Here is a 12,439-nt window from a genome sequence, read left to right as displayed (position 1 = left end):
CAACCACGACCAACCGACCTACAAGGTTAACGATCCGTCGAACTAATGTAACTATATACTGAATATACTATGATTAAACATACATATAATTTAGATATCTTTTAGAAGTGAGTTAGTTTAATATGAAATATTATTCTGAAAATTCATTTCTGAATTTTTTACCCACTACACGCTACCTCAAATTAATGAGGGAAAAATTGTTGCTGTTGTCACACCCCCGCCGGGAATCGAACCCGGGACCTTTCGCTTTACTCACCAATGTTCTGACCACTAAACTACGAGAGGTAGTACTACAGCAACAACGACCAACCGACCTACAAGGTTAACGATCCGTCGAACTAATACTGTATATACTGTGATTATGTTGTTACCTCTCGTAGTTTAGTGGTCAGAACATTGGTGCGTAAAGCCAAAGGTTCCGGGTTCGATTCCCGGCGGGGGTGTGACAACAGCAACAATTTTTCCTCATTAATTTGAGGTAGTGTGTAGTGGGTAAAAAATTTACAAATGCATTTTCAGAATAATACTTCATATTAAGGATATGATCATTTTATTTATGCGTTATGTGTATGACAAATGATAAACGTGCATAAAATAATTCTAAAATTTTTAATTTTTTCAATAAAAGTAAACACCGACTGAAAAGTTGGTGCCGGTGCACAGTTCGGTCTCTGTACGGTGAATTCGTGTCATTTACCATTTTGGTTGAAATTGCTTCACGCGATTACACTATCGTTTCGTCCTTTTGTAGACGAGTAAAATTACCAAGGAGCTTCATAAATTAATTACCGGGCTGTAAAGTAGTCGCGTAAATTGACGTTTACGCTGTACCCGCGCCAAAGTTTGTTACTCATAATTAACACTAAACGTTACCAACGTGCTAATTAAAAAATACCGCTGATGGAGGGTCTTTGACGGGGAAATTCTGTTTTTCCGGTGAATATTAAACTTTTCGAAAAATTTTGAAGAAGTATCCTTTGTGAACCCAGGTAAATTAAAGTTTATTGAACGCTAAACTTCCCTACTAAATGTGCTATCATCTGTCATACAAAAATTTGGAGATTGTATAGATAAACTAATTCGAAGTGGTCTGTATTCTGTCGAAACTGCCAGACGCGGATCGCGATTTCGATCTTTTTGGATCTCATCAGCGCGTCGCAGGCAGCTCCGACAGAACACAGACCAACTTTTACCTGCTGTCTTAACAGCGCGTTTTAGAAAATACCACAAATGGCGCAGTAAACGCCATCTGTAGCACGATGCTACATTTTAGGATTACGTATGCTCCAACAAGGTCCATTTAAACATATGGATATCTACTTGCTGAAACGAATCCCGGCGTAGCCAACCTCAACGTTATAGGCACGTTAGCTTAATCGAATAAAATAATTCGAAGTGGTCTGTATTCTGCCGAAACTGCCAGACGCGGATCTCGATTTCGATCTTTTTGGATCTCATCAGCGCGTCGCAGGCAGCCCGACAGAACACAGACCAACTTTTACCTGCTGTCTTAACAGTGCGTTTTAGGAAATACCACAAATAAAAATGTAGCATCGTGCTACAGATGGCGTTTACTGCGCCATTTGTGGTATTTTCTAAAACGCATTGTATAGATACTTACGTTAAAGTGTGTGATATGAATGATGCATAAAATCTGAGTAATCCTTTGGATTCTAGAATATTTTGTTCGAGAAGATTTGTTAAGCTTTTTGCTCTGTCTGAATCTACTTCCAGAACGTCTTCTAATGAAATTTCGCCGTGCTTCTCATTTTCATATTTAACTCATGTAAAAGAAATTATTAGAGGCAGCGACCGCTCGCTGATAACGAAATTCTCCACTCGGCATTCTTGATTAAGGCACCTGCATATCTCATCTGGAATGCCTTTTCTTCGTGCGGTTAACTTGGCTACGTCCTCCACACTCTACAGTCTACACCATTGCCTGTCCGTATTACAATTGAAATTTCAGAAAAGCATTCGCTGTTCGCGACGAGGCTTCGAAGAAATGAAGTAATTTTTACGCTAATATAGAGGGAGCGTTCGCGATTCGAACATACAATTCTATTTAATTGGTTTTCGGATGCAATAGCAGCAGCGAGGGGGTGCGAAATAGAAGAGCTGAATCTATTTGCATGCCTTTCGGACTCGGATTCAATATAAGCATTGGTCAAAAATTAGACGGGTTTTAGTTATTAAACCGTTAATCATTTATTTTCGTTCTTATTCCTTTTTGAATGACAGTAGGTTGGTACTATTGCATTTTAAACAAAGCCACTAAAAAATCTTAAGGAAGTAGCTAGAAATTAATGAATGTAGGCTCTTAATATTGATCCTTGTTGCTACCATTGCTTAGAAAAGCTTTTTTCAAGAGAACCTTTCTTATATAAAAATCTTGGGCCCAATATGGCGGCGAACGAAGTCAGAATTTCCATTTCGAAACAGTTTCCAGATTTCTCTGTAGAATTTTTTCATCCGACTTCACATCAACTGGCCTATCAGTTTTGGTAGTTGGTTTGGTTTCAAGACTAATTAGTCATTACGACGATAATGTGTCATGGTTCGTGGCATTGTTGTATTCTCCAATTTTTTACAGTTCCGCATTTAAATAAAACATCTTTCAAATGCATCTGCATTTACAAATATAAGGGTATTTTTTACGCGGATTTATGCTATAAAACAAAGCCATTTTCGATCTCGATTAGCATATAAACTGCGCAAACTTCTCCCACCATCAGTTTACGTTATGAATATAAATGATGGCGTCATTAATCAAAAAATACGCTTTGGCTACGGTAGAAAAGAAATAAAATTTTGTGGCAATCGCTTATATCGGTTATAGCACAGAAGACGCTCATTGCTCATGTAAGCACTTACATGCACATGAAATATATTTTAATAATATTAATTAAGTAATGATTAATACACATTACAAAGTCTACTTAATACAAGCCTTCCCACCCGCCCTAAAAAGAGAATCCTTAAGAAGTAGTTCGCATAATAAATCATGTATAACATCAGCATCTTTCGTATATTTGACAATTGTATCGTTATATATAAAAGTAAAACAAAAATACTAGCATGCAAAGAAAGAAAAAGTAGGGAAAGCGCGAATATAAAGATAGGGGATGAAAAATTAGAAGATGTTATTGATTTTCAGTATTAAAGAAGTCAGGATGGAAGGAGTGGTAGAAATATAAAGCAGAGGATAGCGCAGGATTGAATTGACTTCAATAAAAGGAAGTCACTTCTATGCTCGCGAACGGTTAATTTATCATAGAAATTCGAAAAAGATTGTTAAAGGTGTATGTTTAGAGAGCGACGCTGTACAGGTGCGAAACATAGACGGTGGGCGCTGCGGAAAAGAAAAGGTTGGAAGCTTTAGAAATGTGGTGTTACAGGCGAATGATGAGGGTACCGTGGATAGAGAAGGTTAGAAATGAAGAGGTATTAGAAAGAATAGGAAAACAGAGGATTCTGTGGAAGTCAATAAGAAATAGGCGAGATAAGTTGGTGGGACACCTTCTCAAGCATAAAGGTCTAGCCAGAAACATATTAGAGGCAGAAACAGAAGTTAAAAGGAGTAGAGGTAGACCTAGATTAGTGTTCGCAAATACTTAAAGACGCTAGATGTTCTAGTTTTAGGGAAATGCGAAGATTAGCTCAGGATAGGAAAGAGTGGAGGTGCATGTCCAACCAGTCTTAGGACTAACGATCTTTTATTATGATGATGATATCGTTATATGTGTTTACATATGTGTTCGAACTTTGTATAGTAAGGAATTAAAGAGTGCACATTTTCCAGCAATACCTGTTTGTAGTATGCATCCGTATTGTTCAATATCAAATGATGACTAAAATTCGTCAGAACACGAGCCGAATGAAATGCATAGTCCCGCTTTTAATAACATTTAAGTGAAACTTCGCACGCCAGTGCCCACGGCTGACTTTTAGTTTTTATGCTTTTTAATTAAAAGGTTCAAGAGCTCGGCTTAATAAAGAGCCTGCCCGTACTTTGCATATTCTTTCCGAAACACATTGCTGCACGGAGAGTGCTAATAAAACAGGGATTTTAATTTTTATTTTCATTTGAAAAGCTAATCCGAGTTAAACCGATTAGCTTATGAGGCTTTAAAATTTTACTAGATCAACGAAAGCTGCAGTTTTATGCATCGCAGACGATCCACTGTAGCTTTAATATCTGAAATTACTGCCCCAATCTGCAGAAAGCTTAAGCTTACGAAACAATTCTCTAGACTTTCCAGCTTACGCCAGGCCATTACTGCGGCTGCTTGCAATCCATTTTCCCGTAATCGCCCAGTTACCAAGCATTAGGAACGAATATAAAAAAAGACACAGATATAATACTACAAATGTTCCTTCATTATAACAATAAAGGAAATCTACACCGAAAAAAAAAAAAGACAACGGCAAAAGCTCATCTTCATAAGGTCGTCATAAGGCTGGTTGGACATGCACCTCCTCTTTTTTCTATCCTAAGCTAATCTAATAAAATAACTCGAAGTGGTCTGTATTCTGTCGAAACTGGCAGACGCGGATCGCGATTTCGATCTTTTTGGATCTCATCAGCGCGTCGCAGACAGCTCCGACAGAACACAGACCAACTTTTACCTGCTGTCTTAACAGCGCGTTTTAGAAAATACTACAAATGGCGCGGTAAACGCCATCTGTAGCTACGCCGGGATTCGTTTCAGCAAGTAGATATCCATATATTTAAATGGACCTTGTTGGGGCATACGTAATCCTAAAATGTAGCATCGTACTACAGATGGCGTTTACCGCGCCATTTGTAGTATTTTCTAAGCTAATCTATTTGCGAACAGTAATCTAATCTAGGCCTACCTCTACCCCTCCTAACTCCCGTTTCTGTCTCCAATATGTCCCTCTGGCTAGACCTTCATACCTGAGAAGGTGTCCTACCAACTTTTCTCGCCTATTCTCCTGTTCTTTCTGATATCTCTTCATTTCTAACAAAAATTCTGAAGCTTTTTTATGTAATACATAATATGTTCTTCTAGCTTTCTATGTTTTAGGCATAGACATCACTATACTATAATAATGTTTTTTACATAATAGTAGGTATGTATAGGTACGCTCAAAGTTTAGGTTTTGTGTTCTGAAAATATTGGTTTTTGATTTGTTATTTAATAACACCCGGAAAAAGCACGGAAGCTTAAAATAAACAAAATGACTTTTGGATATTGAGCCGTATAAATTACATTAAACACGAAAATTGGAAATTAATTTTATATATGTAACAAGGGCTGATTACCAGCGCGTAATATAATTGAAAATATTTGACGAATCGCAGTTTTTGATTCATACGTCGGTCGGGCGGTAGTTATCAATTATTATTCAGTTATTAGTAATTTATAAAGTGTATCAATTGAGAAAATATTTGGATAATTCGCTATTCAAAAAAGTCGTTACACTTTCAATAAAAAAAAAATGAATTTCACTTACTTATTTATATGAAGCAAGAAGACCAGAAATCTCTAATGATTTCGGAATGAAGTTTTACATGAATACAATTTAGACATCTTTTCGAAGTGAGTTAGTTTAATATGAAATATTGTTCTGAAAATTCATTTTCGAATAATATAAGATGTCTAAATTGTATGTATGTTTAATCATAATATATTCAGTATATATAGTCACATTAGTACGACGGATCGTTAACCTTGTAGGTCGGTTGGTCGTGGTTGCTGTTGTCACCTCTCGTAGTTTAGTGGACAGAACATTGGTGCGTAAAGCCAAAGGTTCCGGGTTCGATTTCCGGCGGGGGTTGGACAACAGCAGCAATTTTTCCCTCATTAATTTGAGGTAGCGTGTAGTGGGTAAAAATGAATTTTCAGAATAATATTTCATGAAGTTTTACCTTATAACAGTCTTTAAGCTAAACTTATAAGGATCGTTCTAAGACTGATTAATTTTTACGTTTATCGTGCTTAGTGTCAGTTTCTGAAATGCATCGTATAAATGGTCGCTTGGAAAAGCTTTTATCTAGTTCCGCTAATGTTAATTCTACAACAACAAGTTTTCATGACAATATTGGGTTAAACTTTGTGGCACTTTAACGTTGATTAACACCAGTAAAAAAGCTAATTATACGGTAGAATAATTCCATTTTTATTGAAAATTTGAATCTCCACTCAAACGATTATTAATCACGCTCGTAAATCAGTAGCTTTTCTCTCAGCCCTTAATTGTTTTTTTCAGTTTAAATTAATAACCTGAAAATTTCTCGTTTATTTTAGGAGGAAACGAAGGATAACATCACGACCAGCATTTTAAGTTTCGTACCAACGACTGAAGACGATGAAAAATCCATAACATGCCGTGCCGAAAATCCGAAGGTTTCCGGATTATTCCTTGAAACGTCCTGGAAGATTGGCGTTGTTTGTAAGTAATTCGTTCTTTCATTCACGGTTTTGATTAGTATTGGGTTTTAAGTTACATAGAGCTTTTAAATTCCTTCTTATAGGTAAAAGTAGAACTACACGAAATGCTTTCTTGATGAAGGTTGACACTCTAAAAAGATAACAGAAATTTCGATTGATCCATATAACAGAAGTTGCAATTAATTTATGGCTTTTCGTTAGTCGAAAAAAACAATGTTCATTCTAATTTTACATTCATCTATCTTTCTTGTAGAGGCTTCTAACAATTTTCATTTTCAGAAATATTTTGCTATCAGGTTGGTTACAATTAGGGCTTCGAATGTATTCGAATTGTTTGAATATCCATAATTCAAATACTTTGAAAAATATATTTGAAAGTGAAATATTCAAACATTCAAATATCCAATATACAAATATTTCCTAATACCAAAATACTTGATTATTCAAAATTCCAAATATGTGGATATCCAAAAATCTGAATACTGCTAAAAAATTTGATCATTATCGATTGCTAATCAAAGGCAAGTTGTGAAAAGAAGTTTTTGCTTATGCTTAAGGGTTTACCATAGATTTGCACCCGATCTATTTTTTCCATATGGTACCCTACTTTCAGTACCTTTGCCCTTAATTTAACGCTGCCGTTAAATCTTTAAACACACACGTCTATCTTCTGAAAACCGAACATGCAAATGAACTGGGTAACACGGAGATTTTCATGAATTGTTTACAACCGAAACCGTACCAAGTTAAAGCTGCTTTCCTCATCAAAGATTGTTGGTAACTTTTGGCATAGGTTGCTGTACTGTTTCATGTTACTGCTTAACTTGTTTCCTAACTTGTAATCCATTGGACTTACGTTACTCCTTCCGGAAGGCCCGTCCTCGCTTGCGAAGCACATTAAAACATTTGTAGTTTCCATTCAATTATGCTGAATTATAAATCACGATCTACTTAACCGCGATTAAGAATAGGCAAACTATTCAATGAACTGTGTGGCTAAACGAAGTTTATTAGTTATGTATTTCTGTGTACTAAAGTGCAATAGATACATACCCGTAGGAAAAATTTCCATCCTGTTTTCATTAAAAAATGCCATTTAATTACCACTAATAATAATTAATGGTAATAAATGGAGAATTGCCAATGGGACGAATGGAATTTCCACTAGAATCCTCGAACTCAATGGGACTTCCATTGCTAAACGCAATGGGACTTCCATTACTAAACGCAATGGGATTTCCCTTGCGTTCCATTCCTGAACCCAATGGAAATCCTAGTGTCAATTCTTTATTTTTTACTTTTAATTATTGCTATGGGGTAATTAAACGAAATTCTTTTTAATCAAGATGAAATATGAGGAAAATATTAATTACATGACAATTATTATTCCAAATAATGTTTTGTTTATTAATTTTACAACTTGCTGTGACAATCAGCACGTTTCTCTCCATCTTTTTTTATAAATTTAGTCATCTCAAACCAGATGTTCTCCATTTTTAGGTAGCCAATTGTTTTTCCATTTAATGGTTTTAAATAGAATTTATAAATTTTGCATTGGTTCCCATTGAAAATCAATGGAAATTTTTCCTATGTAAATATTAATGGAATTATTGTAAATGGAAATTTTTCCTACGGGTAGAGATACGGTTAGAGGTACTAAACATAAATGTCCCCATTGTGTACATTTGTATGTGCAGTATGTAGCCGAACGGGAGGAATAATGATTGAAATAAAAGGTTTGATAAGTCTTCTACATATCTATACCCGCACTTTGAATACAATGGAAAATTAATGCAGGGAGTGCATAAGCTATTTGATTGCTTCCATGGAAGTTTGTTATCCTGCAGCAGCGTGCTATTTTACAAACAAAAAGAACTATCTACTCGTTGTTGTTGTTGTTACTGCTGCTGTTACCTCTACTGGTTATTGTGCTAGTAACATTGATATGAAACAGGACTGGTCGTCCACTTGCGTAAATTGAAATCGATTAAAACATAAAATAATAGTGGTAGGTAGACACATATATATATATGTATAACTCTTGCTTTTATTTAATCGGGAAAACGATTTTAATCACTTTGAGTACCTACATCGATTTTTTAATGTTATCTTTAGATAGGCATGCACACATTTATAATAAAAATGATACATAAGTATCTAATAATAAGCAAAAATAGCCTTGGTCTTGCAGAAAGGTCTTGTTTTGGAGATGCAAGACTAAGTTCAAGATGAGACTTAGCTATATAGGCTCACGCGTCCACGACTAAGGTCAAAGAAAATAAAAAAAGTCTTTTTAATCAAAGCAATATTGAGGTTAAAATTATTTTATTTAAAAACCATAGCTAGCGTTTCGCCCAGGTTGTCGCGCATTCTCAAGGCTAGTTTTATTTAGTTAAAACCGTAATCCTGATGGATTGTGGTTAAGAAGTACATGCTCAGAGCTTTTAGAGGTTTATCTACTTATATAAAATTTTCAGTAATGTTTCTTAATGGTTGTTAATATTTGAGAATTGACTTGTTTTTGTTAAAAACGACTCGGCCCTCCGCTATCCTTTGTTTTATATCTCTACTGCTCCTTCCATCCTGAATTATCCGACCTCCTTAGACTTAGAAAATAAACATCTTTCTATTTTGGTCAGTTATTTAGTTTAATGGAGAGAAAAACTACAAATTGTATATATTTATTAACAGAAAAAGAAAAAGAGCGATGAAGTGTAATATCAATATTCATGAGAAGTGTCAGAAAAATGAGCGAAAATGTTATTATTAATCATTTGGGTCACTATAGCCGGATATGATTTCTTGAGAATCAGTCATAATAAATGATATGTCATTTTAAACGGAGTCTTTATATCCAAACTTTCCTATAGAGAATTTAATATGAAAACCAAACGTAACACTGCAATTACTTAATATAAAGCGATTGGTCAATATAGGCGGAGTCATAATAAACGACTCCCACTTTATATATTATTTATCCTATAGTAGTTTTATAAACAACAGATTTGTCTCACTCCTACGTTATTCATACTTCTTTTAACGGAATACGGTATAAGCCGTAGGTTTTTAATGTGGCTTACGTGCATTATATTCAGAGAATGAGACGTGTTGTGCCGTGACCCTAACCGCTTAAAACTTTCCATTATCTGTTACTTTTCCGCTTCGATCCCATGCTGCGCTGTTTTGAGTTTGCAACCCAGAACATGGAAATTCTGCGAGGCCGCATCGCATCGGCGGCATACCGCGTGCCCCGATAATTATTTCGAAGCATGTGACGCGCTCCTGGAGCTGACGCTTTACTCTGTTGAACGACGAAAAGTTATTTTCTGCATAATGGAAGGAAAGTTTTCCGTTTCGACAACACACATTCAATCCGAGAATACACGGCATTTAACAGAAGAGTTTCATTATATTCACAGGGTGTGCCTGCCCGATTTTAGGCTTCAAGGTAAAAAAAATTTTAGGGAAACAGAAAAGTATCTTAAATTTTTGCCTCAAATGTTTAAGATAAGAAGACTGTCATGCATGACTAACAAATGTATGCAAAATTTTAAGTTTCCGATTCGTTTACTGACGCTCTGTTAACCAGCAGCTTAACTCAGAGTAAAACGATATTTTATACAGTACAGTAGGGTTACTTCCAATCGCCATCTATGTATCACCCCTCCTGTCAACACTTCACTATTTCATGTCGAAGTCTTCGCCAAATAGATGCTACCATCTCCAGAGTGTCATAGTGAGGCTATGTCATGCCGATACACCTTGGTAGAGCTATTGAACCATCCTAGTAGTATACTGCATGCAATTCAGCGCATATAAAATTGATTTATGACCGCTTGCTAAAACCGCCGGCATTTTAGGTTAGATTAAAGGAGACTTGGAGTTTAGATCGAAGTAGTCCTGAAACATCCTGTATATACCTACACTGGAGTGATTATAAGCAGACCGATCGAAAGTGTTTCGACTGTTATATCGTCGCGGCAAGTTGTATTTTTGTGTGTGGTAGCGACAGAACTTTTGTTTTCTTTTGGCAGGGATGTCGTTGACACTTAATTTGTTGGTTGAATGTCGCGGGACTTTCGCTGTACAATTTGAAACTACATTGCACGTTAAGTGCAACAATAAATAATGCATTTCAACGTCAACTCGAACACCGCAACTAACAGCGACAGACGAATTGAAGTACGTACACACGCTACAAATAGGAAAATTGTTATTCTCGTTCGATAACAGCGCCAAAAACTAACATTTCTCATCTACTCATCAATAAATTTATTGTGCAATACAGATCTGTATCAATTTGATGATATTTGAAATAATTTCAAATCTAGAAAATACGACAAATGACGCTGTAAACGCCATCTGTAGTACAATGCTACATTTTAGGATTACGTATGCTTCAGCAAGGTTATTTCGAATTATTTTATTCGATTATGGTAACGTGCCTATCACGTTGAGGCTAGCTACGCCGGGATTCGTTTCAGCAAGTAGATATCCATATATTTAAATGGACCTTGCTGAAGCATACGTAATCCTAAAATGTAGCACTGTACTACAGATGGCGTTTACAGCGCCATTTGTCGTATTTTCTAAAACGCGCTGTTAAGGCAGCAGGTAAAAGTTGGTCTGTGTCCTGTCGGAGCTGCCTGCGACGCGCTGATGAGATCCAAAAAGATCGAAATCGCAATCCGCGTCTGATAGTTTCGACAGAATACAGACCACTTCGAATTATTTTAAATTTTTTTATTTCAAATCTCATTTGACGAAATTGTGTCCTGGTGACTAGAATTTTGGGGGGATCCCAAGAAAGTTGTAAATTTAAATCAAAAGAAATTGTTTATATGGTAGGAAGGGTGAACTAGCTTTCGCAACGTAATATTTCTTAGGGGGGTTGCTGAAAGTGTGACTTAGCCTGACGGAGAGGGACGGAAGAGTCCAAAAAGGTGAAATCCCCAGTGATGTATATATTTTGGATTTTCCATTAAGTGTAATTAGTATTTCATATCTCCATCATATCAAATTGTAGAATATAAGAATGTTTTCTATTTGGTACTTTAGGAAAAATGTATTTTCAATTTAGTTTCAATGAACGTATTAGAGAAAACGTTCGAAATGTCTGTGATTTAGTGCGGCAAATGGAAAGAATTTTCGTTTCGGAACGGTTTTGTAAAAAGGGTAGACATACGGGAGGAAATGATCTTCAGTTTTCTACCGGCGGCACGTAGGAATTTCAAAATGGGTTGCAAAACGTCAAGTCAATAGTTCGACATTGCGATCCAGTTACTTCTCGCGGAAAAATGTCAAAAGCACGATGATGGGAACAAAGCGGCAGTAAGTAAGTACTTACTCATTGGAAAAGGGATCGCGAATGCAGCAAACAAGACGGTTGACAACGACAAACACACAATAAGGGACGTCTGTTTTTATTCCTTGCGTACTTTGCAAATCAAATTGTTCGCTGTCGTCGACTTCTACAACGTAACATGCTCGAATGCATAGCGGTTTCTTTGTTATTCGATACAACCCACGCTTTATACGAGGTCTATTTCGCAAATAATGTTCTACGAACAGTAACGATCTTTTCTTTATTATTTGGGCATGTTAAATGTAAAACAAAATGAAGAAAAAGAAGGGAATAAATGAAGATGAAAGATAGGAGACGAAAAATTAGAAGTCGCTGATTTTTGGTATCTAGGAAGTCAGACAATTCAAAATGTCTGGAGCAGGGAACGTGGACGGTGGGCGCTGCAGAAAAGAAAAAATTAGATTCGTTTAAAGGTTGGAAATGAGAAGGTATTAGAAAGAGTAAAGGAACATAGGGCACTCTGGAGGTCAATAAGAAATAGGCGAGACACCTTCTCAAGAATGAAGGATTAGTTAGTGACATATTAGAAGCACAAATAATTAAGGATGTGGTATGTTAACGATAGGAAAATGGATAAATTAGTTAACAGTAGAACCTGATTTCATAATAAACCATTCTCTAAGTCAAGCCGACTAGATATACACTATGTCTGATC

At 36.1% G+C, this 12,439-nt stretch overlaps 1 protein-coding gene across 1 annotated transcript in view; it reads left to right on the top strand.

Annotated features, from left to right (window-relative positions):
- The window catches only part of LOC108745002 (hemicentin-1), a 149,006-nt gene that overhangs the window by 96,092 nt on the left and 40,475 nt on the right, over positions 1-12,439 (top strand). Inside the window, exon 6 of the mRNA XM_025977189.1 lies at positions 6,276-6,420. Within this exon, the coding sequence (XP_025832974.1) occupies positions 6,276-6,420 (145 nt within the window). The remainder of the gene's footprint in view (positions 1-6,275; positions 6,421-12,439) is intronic.

Source organism: Agrilus planipennis, unplaced genomic scaffold (assembly GCF_000699045.2).
Source record: "Agrilus planipennis isolate EAB-ADULT unplaced genomic scaffold, Apla_2.0 scaffold39, whole genome shotgun sequence".
Lineage (NCBI taxonomy): Eukaryota > Metazoa > Arthropoda > Insecta > Coleoptera > Buprestidae > Agrilus > Agrilus planipennis.
The sequence above is the reverse complement of the archived record's forward strand: the minus strand, read 5'-3'. Positions and strand labels throughout refer to the sequence as shown.